This window comes from Tenrec ecaudatus, chromosome 8, assembly GCF_050624435.1.
Source record: "Tenrec ecaudatus isolate mTenEca1 chromosome 8, mTenEca1.hap1, whole genome shotgun sequence".
In the NCBI taxonomy this organism is placed as follows: Eukaryota; Metazoa; Chordata; class Mammalia; order Afrosoricida; family Tenrecidae; genus Tenrec; species Tenrec ecaudatus.
Window position 1 is genome coordinate 109,133,146 of NC_134537.1, and position 21,956 is coordinate 109,155,101.

At 37.7% G+C, this 21,956-nt stretch overlaps 1 protein-coding gene across 3 annotated transcripts in view; it reads right to left on the minus strand.

Annotated features, from left to right (window-relative positions):
* WRN (WRN RecQ like helicase) overlaps positions 1 to 21,956 on the minus strand; it is a 156,117-nt gene that overhangs the window by 99,006 nt on the left and 35,155 nt on the right. For all 3 annotated transcript variants that reach the window (XM_075556718.1, XM_075556716.1, XM_075556717.1), the window contains exons 9-15: positions 17,031 to 17,457; positions 13,536 to 13,616; positions 8,304 to 8,442; positions 6,156 to 6,231; positions 4,379 to 4,446; positions 4,000 to 4,108; positions 3,363 to 3,431 (exon numbers count right to left, since the gene is read on the minus strand). In XM_075556718.1, the coding sequence (XP_075412833.1) occupies positions 3,363 to 3,431; positions 4,000 to 4,108; positions 4,379 to 4,446; positions 6,156 to 6,231; positions 8,304 to 8,442; positions 13,536 to 13,616; positions 17,031 to 17,457 (969 nt within the window). The remainder of the gene's footprint in view (positions 1 to 3,362; positions 3,432 to 3,999; positions 4,109 to 4,378; positions 4,447 to 6,155; positions 6,232 to 8,303; positions 8,443 to 13,535; positions 13,617 to 17,030; positions 17,458 to 21,956) is intronic.

The window sequence follows — 21,956 nt, forward strand, 5'->3', positions numbered from 1 at the left end:
ACCCTAGGCTTATACTCTAGTCAATCAGTTTTTCTGGTTTCCCAGGTAATAATTAGGTACCTCGGCTTATACTTGGGTCGGCTTATATTCTAATATATATGGTAAATGAAAAGGGTATGTCCATACTTCTCATTCACTGCCACCAACTCAGTTTGGTTTCATAGTTACCCTACAGGATAGAGTATAACGTCCCTTGTGGGTTTCTGAGACTGTAAATCTTGATAGTGAAAGCCTTATCTTTCTCCCAACGAGCAGCTGGTGGTTTCAACTGCTGACCTTATGATTAGCAGCCCAATGTTTAACCTCTTACACCACCAAGGTGCCTGGGCCTTGCAAAGCAGATTTATTTATAATAAACCCAACCTAAAAATAACCTAACGGTCTATCAACAACTGAATGGACAAATAAATTTACATATTCATACAATCAGATCTACTCAATAATAAAAAGGAATGAAATGCAAACATGTAACAACATGGATGATACTCAAAATAATTATGCTGCATGATTCAAGCCAGATAAAATAATTTTAAAAAATGAAAATAACTTATAGTGGGAGAAGGCAGATAAGTGGTTGTCTGCCAACTGAGCGTGGAGATGGGAAAGGGCAGGAGAAATATGAAAATCAACATTATTTTGAAGTATAAGTCACCTGGGAACAAGTCGTGTGGTATTCAGTGTGGGTTCCTGAGAGCTAGCCCATATTTAAAGCTAATGAATGGACACTGAACAGGCCAGGAGGGCCCAGCTGGGGCCAGATATTAACTCATTCTCAAGAGGTATGATATAATCTATGAGGGCTATATGGAGAGACCAATAAGAGACCTGAGTTCTTGGGTAAGAGGAGTTTCCCAATTAGTGACCAAGAAAAGGATATGATAGCATATCCCTCTTTGGGATATAAAATCACTGCCCTGGGATGCCTCCAGACTTCACCCTGCAATTCTTCATTTCAATCCTTTTAGGTTGTAACAAATCATCTGTATGATATACACTCTGAGATTCTGTCAGGAATTCCAGCAAATTATCAAACCAACAGGAGCAGTGAAGGCTAACAGGAGTTGCTGTGTGCCCACTGGTAGTCTGAGTGGTTCCGACACAGCTCTCCGTGGAGAGGGTTGGATAGGGTGGCTGGTAAGGAGGACTGCCTATTATCCTCTTATTTTGAGGACTGGGTTCATGCCCATCCACACCATATAGTTAATGATTAACGTGGGATTTATCCATTTTAAACCTTTTTTAGTGCAAGGGTGATAAATTCAAGAACTGAATTGTGATGCTTTATGACTGAATATGTATGTAAAGACACCAAATTTTACATTTAAAATACATAATATTCATTGCATGTCAATTGTACCTCAATAAAGATGAAGAAAATGAAAAATTAAAGAAAAGGAATAAAAATGCATGTCCACAAAAAGAAACTTTCATGAGAGTAATCACACACACACATTGTCATCAAGTTAATTTTGACTCATAGCAAGCATACTGGACAGTCGCACCTATAAGTCTGGAAATACAAAGCTGCTTGTAGCTAATGAATGTTGGAAAAGATAGAGAACAACCTTCCCTGAAGGTTGAGTCCCTGCATTCCAATATGCAGCCTGCTATATGATGAGAAAGTAAATCACTCTTTTTTAAAGCCACCCTCATGTGGATGTTTTTATTTATTTGGTGTATGTGTGGGGTGGGGGTTGGGGGGGTGTACGTGAGTGTGTGTGTGTGTATGTGTGTGTGTCACCAGTAGGAAAGGAAACACTCTAAGTTTCCTTCTAAATCAAAACTTTAAATCCTCAAAGGGCTCAAACAGAAAAAAATATTTTGAAAATGATGAAGGCAACATATATACAAATGTGCTGGATACACTTGATATATTGATTGTTATAAGAGCTGTAAGAGCCCCCAATAAATTTATAATAAAAAAGCACAAACACTAAAAAAAATTTAAATCCTATGATTTCTATGCTAATCGTAAGATAACTACTAAATTAGGTTCTTTTTAAGTTCGAAAGATTTTAAAATTAAGAGTTTTGCAAATGTAAAATGCAAATGCATTTTTAAAATAATTTTAATGAGGACACATACAACTCTTATCACAATCTATACAAACATCCATTGTGTCGAGCACATTTTTACATTTGTTACCATCATTCTCAAAACATTTGTTTCTACTTGAGCCCTTGGTATCAGGCTCCTCATTTTTTCCCTCCTTCCCTGACCCCCTCCCTCATGAAAACTCGATAATTTATAAAGTATTCTTTTGTCATATTTTATACTGTCGAACATCTCCCTTTACCCACTTTTCTGTTGTCCATTCCCCAGGGAGGAGATTATATGTAGATCCCTGTAATCGGTTCCCCCTTTCTATCCCACCCTCCCTCGACCCTCCTGGTATTGCCACTCTCACCACTGGCCCTGAAGGGATCATCTGTCCTGGAATTCCTGGATTTCCAGTTCCTATCTGTACCAGTTTACATCTTCTGGTCTAGCTAGATTTTTAAGGTAGAACTGGGATCATGATAGAGGGGAGGGAGGAAGCATTTAAGAACTAGAGGAAATTTGTGTGTTTAATTGACGCTACATTGCACCCTGACTGGCTGGTCTCCTCCCAGAGACCCCTCTGCAAGGGAATTTCCAGTTGCCTACAGATGAGTCTTGGTCCCCACTCCGCACTTCCCCTCATTCACAATGAAATAATTTTTTTGTTCTTTGATATCTGATACCTGATCCCTTCAACACCTCGTGATCACACAGGCTAGTGTGCTTTTCCATGTGGGCTTTGATGCTTCTCAGCTAAATGGCCGCTTGTTTAACTTCAAGTCATTAAGACCCAGATGCTATATAGTTTGATAGCCGGGCACCATCAGCTTTCTTCACCACATTTGCTTATGCACCCACTTTGTCTTCAGCAATTGTGTCAGGAAGGTGAGCATCATGGAATGCCAGTTTAATAGAACAAAGTATTCTTGCATTGAGGGAGTACTTGAGTGGAGGCCCAATGTCCATCTGCTACCTTAATATTAAACCTATAAATATATACACATAGATCTATGTCCCCATCAACATATATAAATATATTTACATATGTACATGTCTGTATTTAGGCCTCTATACATGCCCTTAGCCTCCTAGTTCTTTCCTCTATTTCCTTTTGTCCCACTATCATGCTCAGCCTTCATTTGGGCTGAATTCCTCTCGGTTACATTGCCCTTGATCAAACCCTACCTGGGTGAATGCATTTTTAAATCATAGACATTTTATCTGTGTATTACTAAATTTTATAAAATGTTATATGTAAAATTCTCTCAAATATCACATATATCTTGACCATTGACTTAAAAAAAATCACATCAATTACTCACAATTTAACATCCTCTAGAACATTTTTCGACTGCGCTGATCCAAGGAAACAAGCTGGAATGTTGGACATTCTAGAAGAAAAACAAACTTTCTGAAGCCATCTACTCAATGCAAATACCACCTTCATATTTGAATAAAAATAATGAAATACAATAATATATAGTCCCCCTCTTTGAGGTCCTCCCGTGTTTGTAGCTCTTTTAATAAACAAAATCTTTCAGGTCATGTTACACGTTGGTTCTTACATGGAACTTTCATGCTGACTAGAGGCTCACATTGAAGAAATTTACATCTTCTCACGTTTGAAATTATCCTTCCATGTAAATATTTCATACCAAACAAAAGAGCAAAGGTCAAGAAGGGGGATAAAGGTTCTTGGGATATTTCATGTAAACTGGTATAAAGTAGTACTGCTATAAAGAAAACCATTAGGGGTCATTTGCCTGCCCTGAATTACAAAGAACTCTTGAAAGAAGGTAAGCTCTTCCACAAAAGTGTCATTTATGAGTAAGAAAGATAAAGCACCATTAGAGAAATGTGTCACCGGGCATGTGATTTTTAACAGACATACTAGATCAGACGTTTCATTCGTGGAAGAAATCAAATAAGAGGTTATGTGGCAATGAAAGCATCGCTTACGCAAGCTGGAGCACTTGATCTTCCATCAAAGAAATCAGAGGAGAAATGACAATGCCAATCTTGCCTTCATAGACAGGTGGATATTGGAAGCACAAACTCTTTCCATACCCTTAAAGTAAAAATAACATACTAATAGAAATCAAAACAAACCTGCACACTTTAATTTCTTCATACAAATGCTAGTAAGGGCTACTAATAAGTGATTTTTCCAAAGAGTTGATTTATGTATAACTTAGAGTACCTATTCTCTGTTTAATTTCTTTATGTTTTATATCACTTATATTTGTACTGTTAAGAGTTTAGTGAATGATTAAATATTTGAAAATCCTCAAGTTTCATTTTTTAAAGGATTGGCTTATTTGCTTAGGTATAAACTCACCCGTTGCCATGACAACAACATTATCTCTTCTTTCTTCCAATACAGAATGAATCACTTTCCATTGAACCCTTGAGGGTAAAAAGCAAAACGTTATTTCATTTTACTAATAAGAACCCCAAAGGATTAAGTTGAAATCCATTTCATTTTTTTTTCACTTCTTCTAACAGAATTTGACATTTTTAAGCTTTATATATAAACATGAAAAAATCCTGGCACTTTACAATAAACGTTCCCCCCATAGAATCAACTTTCCATTCCAGCTGCCTAAAGAGCCAGGATTTTCCATTTGGCATATGCATTACATTTTATTACATTTGCTGGAGTGTAAAATAAAACCCAAATTTCATACTGGCTGTCAAATAGAACAAATTATTTCAGGGCAATGAAAAATGCTCCAGAGGCAAAAGAAGTGAGGGAACCTTCTGGGGGGATGATGATGTTCTCAAGGGGTTATGAAAAATGTTGTGGAAAATTCCATTCTCTTTTAATTCTATTTTTCCACAAACTTTTTGAATACCTCCCTCTCACATCACCACCCCCACCCCAATATGCTGATAAGGGTTTCGGTTGCATGGGTGCATGTGTGTAAGATTTGCAAACGTTCAATTTAAGTGTATACATTTCATTATAGGCGAATTTTATATTAGAAAAACGGCAAATAGTGAACTCTTACTGATTTCTATAAAGTTCATGGTGATCTAGTAGTTACAAGTTGGACTACAATCACAATGTCAGTAGTTCAAGACCACCAAGCGCTCAGCTAAGAGACTCGGCTTTCTACTCCCATTGACAGTTACACGCTCAGAAACTCACAGGGGCAGTTCCAGCTTACCCTACAGGGTCATTATGAGTTAGCAATGCCTAATCAGCAATGAGGCAGTTTTGTTTTGACTTTGGTTTTATGAAGTACTTAGCAGAGCAAAACTGTTTGTAATTTACCCTGAAATGTTTTGTTTGGGTTTTTTTTTTTCATTAGAATCTAAGGATATTTAGCTATTCACAGTAAAAAAAAAAACTTTCAACTCTTTTATCTTCTTAGTAAAATTTTGAGCAAGCGTCCATTGAGAGGTCTTTTTTGTATTGGTACTGACCTATTTTTTTATCCAAGAGCTGGTTACACATGGTACTCAATTTATGAAAATTCATTACCCTATCTACTCATGTACATTTCTCTGTAAGATATACCCTAATGAAAAAATTTAGTCTCAAAACAAAGCACCACCATGGATTAAATTTAAATTCTCAGAATAAGAAAATTCAGTATAAATTTTTATATTCTTATCAATTTCATTGAAATTTACTTGTCACTCATTTTTTGTAACCTCACTTTAATTGTTAAAGTACTCTGTAGACACAAAAACATTAGAGTATATTCAAATAGATGAAATTTCACTGTTCTTAAAACTGTTGCCTTATGATTTTCTATTACATCAATATAATTCACAAGACACTTATTAAGAAAAAAACTCAGTAAAAGTCACTTATTAATACACATGTACCAATGCTTGCACAGACATCTATATGCTAAAAAAAACTAGTTTTCCTCAATTATAAAAATAATTAACAGAAATAAATTTTATATATACATGAGGGTGTTCAAAAATTCAAGGAACAATTCAATTTTGTTTCAATGCCATTTTTCCATAAACATTTTGAAGTTCCCTTGTATACATGAAAACAACTTTGTAGTCACTTACAGAAAATACAGCACAGCAAGGCTAACGTAAAATGAAGCTGCACTGTTGCTTGTAAATATGTAATTTAAGATTATACTTACGGCTTAAAACTGGAATGGCCAAAGTAGGTCTTAAGACAATTAACTTGTTTTGCAGTGGGTTCTGGTACTGAATGACCTTTAAATAACATGAAGTAGGCAATTAGCTTTAAGAAGTACACATACTACAAAAATGCGAACCCACTGCCATAAAGCCAATTCCTACTTACTGTAGAAGGGTAGAAAAGTTTTATTTCATTGGTTTTGTTTAAAACAAATGCATGGATAGGTACTATAGTTTTACTGTATTCTGTCTTTTGAATCCAAGAAACCTTATGTAGAGTCAAAAGATTTTTCTGTCTAAAAGCAAAACAACCTGGTTGCCATCATATAGAATTGCTGTGTGGGATAGGATTTCCAAGGCTGGAAATTTTTGGAAACCACTCTCCACATCTGTTTCCCAGGGAGTCGTGGTGGGTTCAAACATCAGCCCTTTGGCTACTGGCTAAGCGCTGAACCAATGCCCCACCGGGGCTCTTTGCCTCAAGAAGCGCACAGTAAAATGGGGGTGCGGAGGAGACACAGACAAATACACACACTACTGAGCTAGAGGTGGGTAATCGTGAAAAGGAAGGTGGGACACCTCATGGGAGAAAGGGACATGGAAAAAGGAGGAGCTCCTCAGAGGAGGGGGACAGCTGAACATATGGTGACGTTCAGCAGGAGGTAAGTAGGTAGAGAAATAGGGAAGAAGCCTTTCTAATGGAGAGAATAGGGTGTGCACAGGCATAATCTGTGCCGGGAGAAACAATAACCATATAGCTTTGCTGCCAGGTGCCATCATGTAAGTTTGAAATCAAAGCAACCCTGTGTACAACCCTGAATTAGCGCTGCACATGAAAATCACCTTAGACAACAGCAAGTATACAACATCCGGTCCTCCAGGGAGCCTTGGTGGCACTGAGGCTCATGCATGCATTAAGCTTTTACCAAGAGGTAAGTGTTCAAGTACAGCCACTTCTCTGAAAGAGAAAGATGTGGCAACGTGCGTGCAAAATGATTTACAGCTGTAAGGGGGAGTTCTGTTTGTTCTTTGAGTTTGCTTTGAGTTGGGGTGAACTCAATAGCACGGATCTGGGTATTCTGAGCATGCATGACTCCAGGAAAACATTTTATCATTACCTAGCTCTATGGAGTAGGCTCTTATAGTGGTCCACACGTAACCAGCAATGAAAAACCAATGTTTTGAAACCTGCCATACTTCTAACTAAGTTTGAGGTGCAATTATAGCAAGCAATAAGCCAGATTTTATAATGTAATCAAATTTCAATTAAGGAAAGTCAGAAATAACATTAGTATTAAAAATGACATCCACACACAGATATTCATTTTAGCTATACTAATTCCAACAATTTTTTGACCCAAATCCTAACTATGTAGCACAATGGAATTATATTACTTTTACCCAACTGATTTGATAGGTGGAGGTGCATGAGATGAAAAGGCAAAGAAAAAAGACAATATATCACTAAACAGAAGCCCACTACACTTCTCAGCTTTAGTGACTAGCTATAGAAGGAAGTGTTTCTATAGTTAGCACAAAGGGGGAAATATGTTTTTAACATACTCCTATGTTCTCTTCACCCATAAACATATTTTAGGAACTGCCACAATATACCATTGATAAAACTAGCTTATAGTGACAGTTCCACTTAATTTCACAACTTTCCATAAAGAACACTAATGTTTACTCTTCAATAATATAGGAAGTTCATGTAATACATTCTTTACTATGGTTATGATACACAGTCTGATGATTAGTCCACAAAAAATGGCATTTTGTTGTTTAAATTAGAAGCACTTAAAAGGCAGGAGGAATGTGGGCTGGCTACACATTTACAGAACTCTTTCATATAAGTAATTAACAAAAGATTACTTATGACTTCCATTAAGACAAAAATTTAAGAAGAAAAGTTTCACATGATCACATCCAACAAGCAATACACTACATCTATGACTATATCTAATACTAACAAAAAACTGTGCTTGATGAAGATGAAAGAACTGAAGGATAAAGGCAATTTTATATTCCATAGTTGTTCATTATAAGCCACAAAGTCTTGGATTTGCAAAATATTTTAAAACTGACACTTAAATAAAATCAGTGGCAGTATTAGAGGTGAGACATTTCAAACATATTGTAGTACTTACCTTCCTCATCATCTTCTTCCCCGACAGTATCTTCATTTTCATCTTCATTTTCATCAGTAGGAAGATGAAGATTCCTTTCCATTTCTAAGCATTTAGAATGAGTTGGCTGTACCGTGTCACTATTTAGGTTTTCTAAAAACTGGAAGTTTAAAACAAATTTCAAACGCAAAACCACTGACATTGTAGCATCTTTTGTACCAAACACAAAGGAAGTACTATTAACAGAGCCTACAATTTTGTTCAAAACCAGCAGATGTGGAAGCAATACCACAAAAGAACATGTGTGCTCCATATAAAGCATGCATTCACGAAGAGTTGCTAAGGCACAAGGCCAAAGATGGATACTGTCAGCATAAACAGAGTTCATTAATAGCAAATAATGAACTGCCCCTGGAGAAAGCTATAATAAGTTATGTATTTAGATAATTTAAAACATTTTCCATTATTGAAATGTTTCAGTTTCCAAGCTGCAATGAAAGTTTGCTTCAGTGTTAATTTTGTAATAAGTTTCTCTATCTTATATATCAGTCACATACTTCTTAAAATAAATTTTAAACTATAAATCAGCTAGAAACATTCTCAAAACATTTGCTTTCTACTGTAATCAGATGTAAATGTGTCCTGGGATTTTCAAAAGAAAACAGGATTTTAGGAAAAGAATATTAAACGTGTGGAATAAAGTCATTTGTTTTTATTTTGACTTAACAATTTCTGATTTCCCCATCCAAATCCCTGTTCCTCAAAATCGGTGATCCTGCCCCTGCGGGAAACTGGTACAACCACAGCAAACTGCAAAGGCAGATACCTACACTTTAACCCGGATTATGGGCAATAGGGCAAAAGTTATTCATTACCAAGAGGATACTAAGTTGTTGTTTTGGTTTATTATTCTTAAAAAGGGGACACTGGAGGAATAAGTTTAGGTTCCTAACCTTACTTAAATAAATCAGTGGTTCTCAAACTTCCTAATGCCACGACTCTTTAATACAGTTCCTCATGTTGTAGTGATCCCCCCCAACCATAAAATTATTTTCATTTCTATTTCATAACTGTAATTTTGCTACTGTTATAAATCGGGTAACCTCTGTGAAAGGGTCATTTGACCCCTAAAGGGGTCGCAACCCACAGGTTGAGAACCGCTGATTTATTATTTCATTGGGAGCTCATATAACTCTTATCACAATCCATGCATACATCCATTGGGTCAAGCACAGTTTTTTTTTATATTTGTTGCCATCATCATTCTCAAAACATTTGCTTTCTACTTGAACTCTTGGTATCAGCTCATTTTCCCCTCCCTCCCAAGCCCCCCCTACCTCGCGAACCCATGATAATTAATAAATTATTATTGTGTCATATCTTGCACTGTCCGACGTCTCCCTTCACCCACTTTTCTGTTGTCCGTCCCCCAGGGAGGAGGTTATATGTAGATCCTTGTAATCAGTTCCTCCTTTCTCCCCCACTTTCCTCTTATGCTCCTGGCATCGCTGCTCTCATTGTTGGTCCTGAGGAGTTTATCTGTCCTGGATTTCCTGTTTCCAGTTCTTATCTGTACCAGTGCACATCCTATGGTCCAGCAGGGTTTGTAAAGCAAAATTGGGATCATGATAGTGGGAAGGAAGAAGCATTAAAGAACAAGAGGAAAGTTGTATGTTTCACTGGTGCTCCCCTGACTGGCTTGTCTGCTCCCCATAACCCTTTTGCAAGGGGATGTCCAGTTGTCTACAGATGAGCTTTGGGTCTCCACTCTACACTCATTCTCATTCACAATGATATGAGTTTTGGTTCTTTGATGCCTGATAACTGATCCCTTCGATACCTCATGATCACACAGGCTGGTGAGATTCTTCTATGTGGGCTTTGTTGCTTCTCAGCTAGATGGCTGCTTGTTTACCTTCAAACCTTTAAGATCCCAGACGTTATATCTTTTGATAGCTGGGCACCATCAGCTTTCTTCACATTTGCTTATTCATCTGCTTTGTCTTTAGCAGTTATGTCAGGAAGGTGAGCATCATAGAATGCCAATTTAATAGAAAAAAAAGTGTTCTTGCATTGAGGGAGTACTTGAGTAAAGGCACAATAGAACCACTGATTTATTTACTTGTTTGTTTCTTTTTAAGAACCACTGATTTAAATGAAGATTATCAGTTATAAGCACACTGAATGTTTAAGTTGTTTCAGCTGTAAATTCTAGTACTGAGAAGTAACAAGTTATTAAATGGCAGTTCTCATTTTCTCTTTTCACTTAACTACTCGTTTAACAAATGTGACTAATTTTTTTTTAAGTACTCATTACAGCTAGGGAAAGTTTTAAAAGGGGAGAAGAATTTGGTTTCTAATTTATTCAATCCTCCAATATATTTAGAAAATCAATTGAAAAATAAAGTTCTCTGTTATGGGCATCCAGATTGCCTTGTGAGAGGTTCAATTAATAAGTGGGCTTTAAAAAAAATCAATGAAAAATTCTGTTATCTTTTCTTTCAATTTTTTTCATCACATTTTTGATGTCTCCTCTTTATGTTTCTAAAGTCGACAGATATTCAAGAAATGCATTATGTGAAAATACTCTGAAGAGAAACAGTTAATCAATAAAGAACTATAATCCTATATTATTCCATTATTGTTATTATAACTAATAGTTATTACTACACATTATTTTTATTAACTAATACTAATTAAACACTTTCTAAGTACCGGGTTCTATATTAAGTTCTTTATAAGCACCACCTTATTTAATAATTTCAATTATTAGCTGAGAAACAAAGAGACAAGGTGACTTGCTCAAACGTGCACAGCTAATAAATAGAAATGCTTGGGTTCGACCCACATTAGAATTGAGTCCAAATTCTCACTTACTACCCAGCATTCTGCACTTACACTAAAGCATCAGGAAGTTAATTTCATTTCAGAGAAAAGAAAAATCACAATAATCTAAAGGAGAGGCATAAAAATAAATATAGTGGTGAACATCTATATTTCTTCATTGCTTCCCCCTAACTTGTTTAAACTGGCTTTTCTTTCTCAATACCCAAAAAAGCTAGGGATTGGATGAAGGGTTGGAAAATATGTTATAAAATGCCACTTTCAATTTTGATTATAAACGGGAAAATTAATCTACTTTAACTCTAGAAAAAAAATCACACAAAATAAAGAGAAAATGTCTACAGTAAATAAAACAAATCAAAAGAAAGGTGTGTGTGTGTATATATATATATATATATATATATATATATATATATATATATATATAACACTAGAATGACAAATCACAAGGTAATGTACCAGAACAAAAATTTTAAAAATCTATTCCAACAGTGGAGAGCTTAATTATTACTCATATTCTACAAAAAGCTTAAGAGAAAGTGAAATATGTCACTGGGCCTGGGGGTTCAGGACCACAGCCTCACAGTACATTAAGACCAATTAACGTAACATAGCTCACAAAGAGGATGTTCGATATTCTACTTTGTTGAGTACTGACAGGGATCTTTCTTTCTTTTTTAATCATTTTATTGAGGGCTCATACAACTCATCACAATCCATTCATACATCAATTGTGTAAAGTACATTTGTACATTCATTACCCTCATCATTCTCAAAACATTTGCTTTCCACTTTATCCCTAGACATCAGCTCATTTTCCCCCTCCCTCCTCACACTTCTCTCCCTCATGAACCCTTGATAATTTATCAATTATTTTGTCACATCTTACACTGTCCAACGTCTCCCCTAACCCATTTTTCTGTTGTCCATCCCCCAGGGAGGAGGGCATATGTTGATCCTTGCAATCGGTTCCCCCTTTCCACCCTACCCACCCTCCCAGTATTGCCACTCTCATCACTGGTCCTGAAGGGATCATCTGTCATGGATTCCCTGTGTTTCCAGTTCCTATCTGTATCAGTGTACATCCTCTGGTCTAGCCGGATTTGTAAGGTAGAATTGGGATCATGATAGTGGGGGGGGGGGAAGTGGGGAGAAGCATTTAAGAATGAGAGGAAAGTTGTATGTTTCATTATTGCTACAATAAACTGACTGTCTCGTCTCCTCCCTGCGACCCTTCCATAAGGGGATGTCCAGTTGCTTACAGATGGGCTTTGGGTCCCCATTCCACAGTCCCCCTCATTCACAATGTTATGATTTTTGGTTCTTTGGTGCCTGATACCTGCCTTTCACACCTCGTGATCTCACAGGCTGGTGTGCTTCTTTCATGTAGGCTTTTTTGCTTCTAAGCTAGATGGCAGCTTGTTTACTTTCAAGCCTTTAAGACCCCAGATGCTGTATCTTTTGATGGCCGGGCTCCATCAGTTTTCTTCACCACATTTCCTTATGCATCTACTTTGGCTTCAGCGATCATGTTTGGAAGGTGAGCATCATGGAATGCCAGTTTACTAGAACAAAGTGTTCTTGCATTGAGGGAGTACTTGAATGGAGACCCAATTTAGTAACAGGGATCTCTAAAGCTAATGAGAAGCTATCTAAGGTGCAACTAATTGTCTTTCCTCATCCAGAAAATAGAAGTGGTGAAAATCAAAATATACATGGAAACAATTAGTCCAATGAAGTAATGAACCATGCAAACATCTGTCTCTACAGCCCTGAAATCAGAATAACTAGATCTTGCTTAGCTACTACTGCAAACGCTCTTAAAAGATCACCTTAGAAGGTCCAGGAAAGTGGTAGAAAAAAATGTAGAACATACTCAAAATCATAAGAGAAAATAGTTTACTGATCAGATCAACTATGGGCCCAAATTTATGGCCCTTAGGCCTTTGCAGGTCTGGAACTGAATTTTCTCTCCCATGTTAGAATAATCAACCAAGTAAGACACAAAGGGCAGCCTTTACCCAAAGACAAAGCTCGGGGTTAGGAAAAGAGGAAGAGTGGGAACAAGAAACAGAAGGACAAAATGGGATACGTGATGGTACACTGAAGGGAATGCGGTGGATGTGTATGAATTGTTGAATGTCAAACTGATGACCTGCTCTATAAATCTTATTCACAATTAAATAATACCTAAAACACAATTATAAGTTCTTAAAACAAATAACATAAGAGGGAACACAGACAACAGAAATAAATTAACATCATTCTATAAAATATCAATCAGAAAATATGAACTCTAATGTTATATAATTAGTAGAACTCCATTAGGCTGAAAGCTGGCTTAGAAGTAGGTAATATTTTACTTCAATTAAAGTTTCATGAAGAAATTTTCCATAGTTTCAAACTTACCTCAACCATCTCTGTTTCTAAATCTTCATCACTTTCTATTACATAAGATACATCCTCTTCCTTATTTTTAGAAGATAAATGCTGTAACAACAACAAAAAAGTATTAAAACATTAGCTTTCAGTAGAAGTAACTCACACGCTCTCTTCTCTACAAAATAAAGCTTTATATTCTAGATACCTTTTGAAAACTTCGTACTTCTCTAACAATTACATTTACACATGTCTATGACTCAAAAATGCTATCAACAGATGTAGGTAGGTAGGTAGGTAGGTAGGTAGGTAGGTAGGTAGGAAGGCACACATGTACACAAAATAAACAGACAATAAATAAAATCACTCTAAATGAGATACAAAGTAGCAAATCAAAATCCAAACAAAAATATCTAGTATTAAAATAAAAGTAGGAAAAGAAAACATTGGCTTAATTATTAACCTTCAGCAAAACTAAGTTAAAAAGACAAATCTAATTTTAGTTAAGTGATGTTAAACTGGATGTTTCAATAAGGGCTCCTTGGAAACGTGGAAGAGGAGTATTAAAGCGAGGTAGTGGAGGGCTAGAATTTGAATTGCATTACAAACTACTTTGCAATAAGGAGTTTAATTATTTTATAAGACCTATAGATTTGAAAAAGTATCAAATACGTTACTTATTCAGTTTTATTGTCAAAGATCAGATATGAGGAACATTCACAATAATGTGACAGTGCCCAGAAATCAAGTCGGTTGGAAATCCAGAAAGAAAAAATACAGAGGAAAACTCAAACAAAAATGCCTAGTATTAAAATGGAAGTAGGGGGAAAAAGTGTAACTTTCATTGACTTTCAAAATACGACGTTTTTTGGTATTTTGTTGTTTTTTTTTCACATTTTGAGGCTCTTACGGCTCTTGTAACAATGCAGACCTCAATTGTGGCAGGCACATTTGTACCGATGTTGCCATCATTATTTTCTAGATATTTTCTAGATATTTGCTTTCTGAGTCCTTGGTGTCAGCTCCTCTGTTTTCCCTCCCTCCCTCCGCCACATGGCCCCTTGATAAATTATAATTATTATTTTCCTATCTTACACAGACTGCGGACTCCCTTCCCCCATGGTTTCTCTTGTTCGTCCCCCTGGTGGGGGGGTAGAGGGACCGATTATGTGTTGATCATCATGATCAGTCCCCCCCTTCTTCCCCTCTTCTCCCCACTTTCTCCCTGCCCTTCTAGTACTAAAACTCCCATTCCTATTCCTGGCTTCCGTGTGTCATGAGCTCTTATGTCTTATCAGTACCTGTGCACATGCTCCAGACTAGCCCGCAGTGAAAGGCAGGACTAGAGTCATGATAGTGGAGGGCAAGGAGGCCTCAAGAAACCAGAGTAGTATTGTGTGTTTCACTGGTGCTTTACTGCACCCTGATTGACTCATCTCTTTCCTGTGACCCTTCTGTGAGGGATGTCCTATTGTCTCAGACGGACTTTGGGTCTTTCCTCCAAACCCCATCATTCTCAGCAATGGTTATTTTTGTTTGTTATGGGTCTTCTGGTGTCTGTGACCCAGTCCCAATAGCACAGACTGGTGTGCTTCTTCCATATCTGCTAGATGGCCGCTTCTTTAACTTCAAGCCTTTAAGCCCCCTTACACTATATCTTTTGCTAGCCAAACACCATCTGCTTTCTTCACTACATTTGCTTATGGACCCATTTTGTCTTCGGCGATTGTGCTGGGAGGGTGAGCATCACAGAATGCCAAGCTGTTAAAACAAAGTGTTCTTGCATTGAGGGAGGGCATGAGCAGAGGTCAATGTCCACACACAACCTCAGTGTCTTACCATCTAAATATAGGTTCATGGGCCAATACCTCCACTTTTATTAATTAATCTGTTAACATATGTACACACCTATGCTTATATCTCTCTGCATCTTTGCTTCCTAGAGGGTTCTTCTGCTTGCTTTCACCTTCCTCCTGTCCCACCATCATGCTCACTCTACTGCCACCTTTCAGTAATCCCTCTCAGCTAGACTGCTGTTGCTCCAACACCCCGAAGATCTCCATGCACCCGTTGTTGCTGATTTTAATTCCCTAGTTGTTCTATGGCATTGTTTGCTCACTGCTCCCTTCCCTCTCCTTCTTCTCACCCCAGTTCCTCTGGGCCCGGTAGTCCCATGGCCTTATCCTGGAGCTGGCTTCCCACGCCTATCTTAGATAAGTAAGCAACCCAACAACAACAACGACCAAATACAAATAAAAACAATGATTGAAAAAAGAAAAAAAATTAAAGAAAACATTTTAAATAAATTTATAGAAAATAAAATTACTTTAAAATTTTAAATAGGCCCTTAAAGAACAAAGAAACATACCAATAATTATCAGAGCAAAAAATTAAAAGAAAACAGTTCAGTGGTTTCTCCAAGGGTTAAACATTTAAATCCCATTTGATCCAGCAATCCCAGATACTCAACAGAAATAAAAACCTAGGTCCCCACTAAAACTTGTGCATACATGTGCAACACTCTTAATGATATCCAAACACCCAGATGAATGGATAAACAAAATGTGGTAGACACATACAATATAGTAGTACTATGCAGTCATACAATTAAATAAGGTTCTGATACATGGTACATCTTGGACAAACCTGGAAAACAACAACTTGAAAAAAAGCCAAATTCAAAAGGTCACAGTTTCTGATTCCCTTTTTTATGTACAATCCAAAACAGGCGAATGCAAAGAGACAGAAAGCAGGGTAGCAATTCCAAAAGGATGAGGGAAGAGAGGAATGGGCGTGAAAGAGCCCTGGTGGTATAACTGGTTACACACTGGGTTGTTAACCACAGGCCAGCAGGTCAAAGCCAACAGCCACTCCAAGGGAGAAAGAGAAGGCTTTCTACTCCTGTGAAAAGATACCTTCAGGATCAGGAGTGTGAGGGGCGATACTGGGAAGGTAGAGGGAGGGTGGGTTGGAAAGAGGGAACTGATTACAAGGATCTACATGTGACCTCCTCCCTGGGGGACGGACAACAGAAAAGGGGGTGAAGGGAGATGCCGGATAGGGCAAGATATGACAAAATAATAATTTATAAATTATCAAGGGCTCATGAGGGAGGAGGGAGGAGGCAGCGGGGAGGGAGGGGGAAAAAAGAGGACCTGATGCAAAGGGCTTAAGTGGAGAGCAAATGCTTTGAAAATGATGAGGGCAATGAATGTACAGATGTGCTTTACACAATTGATGTATGTATGGACTGTGGTAAGAGTTGTATGAGCCAATAATAAAACGATTAAAAAAAAGAAAAGCTACAGTCTCCGAAACCCAAAGAAACAGTTCTGCCCTGTCCTATAGGGTCTCTTTGAGAGGGAATCAACTCGATGGCGGTGAGATACCAAAGTGTACAGGGTATTCTTCCCAGATAAAGAAAAAGTTCTGATCGTAGAAGAGACGGTAGTGGCACTAAATAAAATTGCAACGGCACTGAATGCCATCGAATGGAACATTCTTTACTCTTTATTTAGTTAGTACCTCAGAAGCTGTGTAAATAGCATCACCGATGTTTTCTTCTTCAGCCTGCTGCTCCAAGAGTTGGAGTTCATATTCCGTAATGTCTAATGACATCAAACAATTTCTTTTTGAATTAACTTTCAATTTATTGTTTTCTGTTTCAATTTCATATCCATCTTCTTCTTGTTTCACGTCATCTTCAAGTACACTTTCCCTCTCATGTTTATTTAAATGATCAAGTCGGGTGTTCCATGTGTCCTCTATAACTTTAGAAAGCATTTTATGTTCTTTTTTTTCTTCCTGTTGTATTACAGATGAAGTTGGATCTTCCAATGACAAGTCAGAATTACTGTTAGGCATCCAATCTGTCTCAGTGTTGGTAGAACCAAGTAGTATCTTCTTCAATGAACACAGGTTTTCTGAAATATCCTTCAGTAATACAGAAACGCTAAAAAATAAATTAAGAAAAATTAATCTAGCCATAAGTGTATTAAATATAATCATAAATTTTAGAGTCCATAAGTGGTAAAAAACAATGCACAATCAGTTGCTGGCTGAAAGAATGGCAGTTTAAGTCCACCCAGAGGAGCCTCAGAAGAAAGGCCTGGTGATGCACTTCTGAAATAGCAGCCATTACGAACTCTTCGAAGCACGTCTATGCGAACACACATGGAGTTACCCTGAGTCAGATTAGATTCAACACCAACTGGTTATGATTAGAAACACTCTAAACTGAACTTCACATAAAGAACCCATGGATATCTATAAGGGATTCCAAAACCTCATGAGGAAATTACAATATCTGTTCATTCCATTTTTCCATGAACTACTTGAATTGTTCTTTATACCCTAATACTCTGCAGTGCAGGTAGGTAGGCACTTCTGGATAACATACACCCATATCATCATGGTCTGTCGAGTTAGCTCCCACACTTGTTTATGACAGTTCTATCTTCTACAGCAGTTTGTTAAATAAAATGTACAGGAAAACAGCAGCACGTGACCTCAAATGTCAAAACTACTGTATATCAAGGTGAACATGAGAAAAGGCTGAGCAAATTTCTTTTTAAATTTTTAATTAGTTGAAATATCTACAGTCAAACTAAATGTAAAAGTTTGGAGATAAATCGTAAAAATTTCTAGGACTTTCCACTCAAATTGCTTTAAGTCTCTGAACTTTTCGATTCATTTAAAAAAGGGCTCAGGACTTCCAACAAGATGGCAGAGTAAGTAGATACCCTACACAGCCCCTCTGTACAAAGCAAGAGAGACCAAAAGAAACAAAGAAATATGAGCTTCAAAAGAAAAGGGGCGTGAAACGATTTGAATACAAACTAGGCAAAGAAGCTGAACAAAAGCAGTGACAGATAAATGGAATTGTTGGTTAGCATTATGCAGCATGGCCATCTTGAACTTTTGTAAGCAACATTCAGTCATGACAGCAACCTGACAATATACACACATATCAATGGCTGGGAAATGAGAAAGGTGTGATCCTCCCTTGTACCCACACTCTTCTGGTGACCACAAGCATGGTCATTAACTCATCCCCACAACTCCTGCTGCCATGGGTCGTGCACCAGGTATACTATTCTAGCATCTGGAGGAGTCTGAACTACCCCTAATCAGACTGCCGACAACTAGATGGGCGGAATTCCTTCCATAACTAGATGCCCTACACCCAGCTGCCCTCTCTACTTCAGAAAACAGTTCTTACTGATAACAAGGACCTGACCTGAACCACCTTATGAACCAGCACAAGTTACTTCTGAAACAGGTGCCCTAACCTCAGACAACATCTCGGTCCACCGGTGCTCCTTCTGGGACCAAGTATTTCTCCTCATCAACACACTCACCACCCCATCCCATGAGCACCCCATGGCTAGCAGAAGATGCCAAACGTACTAGGTGTCCTGTCCCATCCAGGCCCAGTTTCCACTTCTCAGAGCCATGTCACAGATATAGTGCCTTTTGGGTTTTGCTTTATTTTGTTGTATTTTTCCTCACTCTGCTTGTCTTTTTTATGCTTTCTTTCTATGCTTTCCTATTTTTATTGTTTTTCTTCCTTTTCTTCTTTCTTCACTATTCTTTATCCCACCCCCCACTCCTTAAATTTGCTAATGGTATTTTGTCTTTCTTTTTCTCTTCCTTTTTATTACTTATTAAATTCTTTTTTCTTGTTGCTGATTCCCATTGTGTGTTCATTTTTCTGTATCATTTGCTGCTGCTTCTTTTTGTTGTTGTTGTTTTGTCTGTTTTCTCATTTTTTACTTTTTGTTTTATCATGTCACATCCAAGAATAAATAACCTTTGCCAATAACACTCCTTCTACAGCCCCAAGCAACAGGTAAGGACCACTACTCACTCTTGTTCAATCTAATCATCAACAGATATTACTGAACACTGGTGTTGAGTGATCCACCCTCAATTGTGCTATAGAAAAAGTGAGGAAATAGGTATGGAAAGCCTTAAAATACACCAGCATTGACTACAAATAAAACAAAACACAATGCCTTGAAGAAAGTAGACATTTTTAGTTCACAAGAAGAAACAAAATAGAATGACCCCATTAAACAACCAAATTACAGAGCCTAAAACTCCCTTAAGATTAAATATCATTATAAATACCTCATAGGGAAATAAAAAGAATGATATATAAGGACTTTCAATAAATAAAGATAAAGAGAGTTGCAGAGAAAAGACACGCAAGTAAAAAAAAAAAGAATTCAGAAAAACAGTACTGTGTTAAACCAAGTAGAGAAACAAATCCATAGAAACTCATATGTGTATAAGAAAGAGCTTTATATAAAGGGCAATTTTCCATTAAGAAAACATCCCAACCCAGTCCAGATCAAGTCCATAAGTCCAATATTAGCCCATATGTCCAATACCAATCTATAAAGTCCTCTTCAGACTCACAAAACACATGCAATGATGTTGAATGCAGGACGACCACAGGTTAGCGGTTAGAAAGTCTTTGGACCCAGTGGCATTGTAAACTTCCCAATGCTGGCAGAGGTCTCCATGAGGCTGCTCCAGGTCCAGGGTTCTAGCTGCATCAGGGCAGGTCCATGTGGCTTCTCCTCAGGAATATCTCACAGGGAGTCAGCCTTGTCCGTAGAGAGTCTCCAAGGAAGTGAGCAGAGTATCCTGATTGAGAGCCTATACTCGACCCCTACACGCTTAATCCTCAAATTGACACCAGATTTTTTGACACCAGATTATATAACAAGTACAATTATTAACTGAAAGAATAAAAGTAAAATTAGAGATATGAAAAACAAAAAATATAAATCAAAAAGGTTAATACCAAGATTCCAGAAGTAAATATTAACTGAATCATTAAAGGATGAGTTAGTGAATTTCAACATAAATCTCTCATTACTAATCTGCTAGAAAACAATTTTTGAAAAAGGAATAAAAAAATCCAAGGAAAGCTTAAGAATTATGTGGGATACCATCAAGAGGAAGAACTTGTACATATTTCAAATTCCAGAACAGGAAGAAACAACAAAAAGCACAGAAAAACAATTTCAAACTGTGTTGGAGAGAAGGGAAAATAAGAATATATTGACGAAGCTAAACAAAGCTTTATGAGAGACCTCAAAAGAAAATCACCACAATGTATCATAATCGAACTTTCTAGAACCAAACACAACAAAGGAATCTGGAGAGCAGCTCAGAAAAGTGCAAGCTACCAACAAAGGAAAACCAGCAGTCCTAAGTCTAACTTCTCAGAAGAAAAAAGTAGGATAGAAAGCAATGGGATGACGTACATAAAACTCTGGTGGGGAATGCCAACCAAGAGCCATATACCTAGCAAAACAGTCGCTTAGATACTGAGGCAAAGTTGGCCATTTCCAAATAAGCAGAAAGTAAGGGAATTTGTAAAAACCGAGCCAACCTTCTAAGAAATACTAAGGAAACTCTTCAGAAATAAAACCAACAACAGCAGACAGCAATCTGAAATTAACATTCATGATAACCTCACCCAAAAGTCAGAGCCAGATAAGAAGTATCCAGAGTAAATTTTAAGACTGAAAATAGGAAACCAGATGTATCAATTTGTAAAGAGGATAATCGTAAAGAAAAAAGTAGTGCAGTTACAGAACTTCTTAAGTAGAGCAGAAGTCAAGTAGCTTAAACTTGGGTGAAAGAAAAGGCAATACGCCCCAGAAGAATTTATTTCAAAAGACGGCATTAAATCTGCAGCTCCTGGAGAGGGACATATATGATTAGAGCACACGGGAGCAGATGAAGGGGGAGTAGGAGAGAGTGGAGCACATCCTGGCCCACCAGGCCTTGAGGATGATGTTCCCAATTAGAGCAGTCAGTCCACAGAGAGGACCACATGGCCAGCCCCACTATGAGACATGACGCCCCTAACTGACCCATAGCTCTATAGATGACAACACCGGACGCACAGTGTGGGAACTGCACCCAATCTGATCCTGCCACACCGAGGCAAAACACTAAGGGGGTGCAACAGAACAGCAAGGGAATGAACCGGTGAAGTCCCCAGGGAAGGCGGACTTTGGGGCCAGGTCGTGGTGCCCCAACAGATTGTATTGGAAAACACTCCTAAAGGCCAACAAATGATCCTTGAGTTAACTACAAGCTTTTCTTTTTTATAGTGTTTTGTTTTTTGTCATTGGTTTGTTTTTGTTGTATATTATTGCTTGGTTTTGCTCTTTCTTGTTTTTGTGCATGTTATTATCTCCACAGATCTAAATAAGTTAGGTTAGATGAACAATCTGGAGAAGAAAACAATGGGACTGACATTTCCAGTGGGACATGGAAGGGAGAGGGGGAGGTGTGGGTAAAGGTAGTGGTGTTAACAAACCCAAAGACAAGGGAACAACAAGTGATCCAAATTGTTGGTGAGGAGGGTGTGGGAGGCCTGGTAGGGCATGATCACAGGTAATCTAACAACGAGGAATTGCTGAA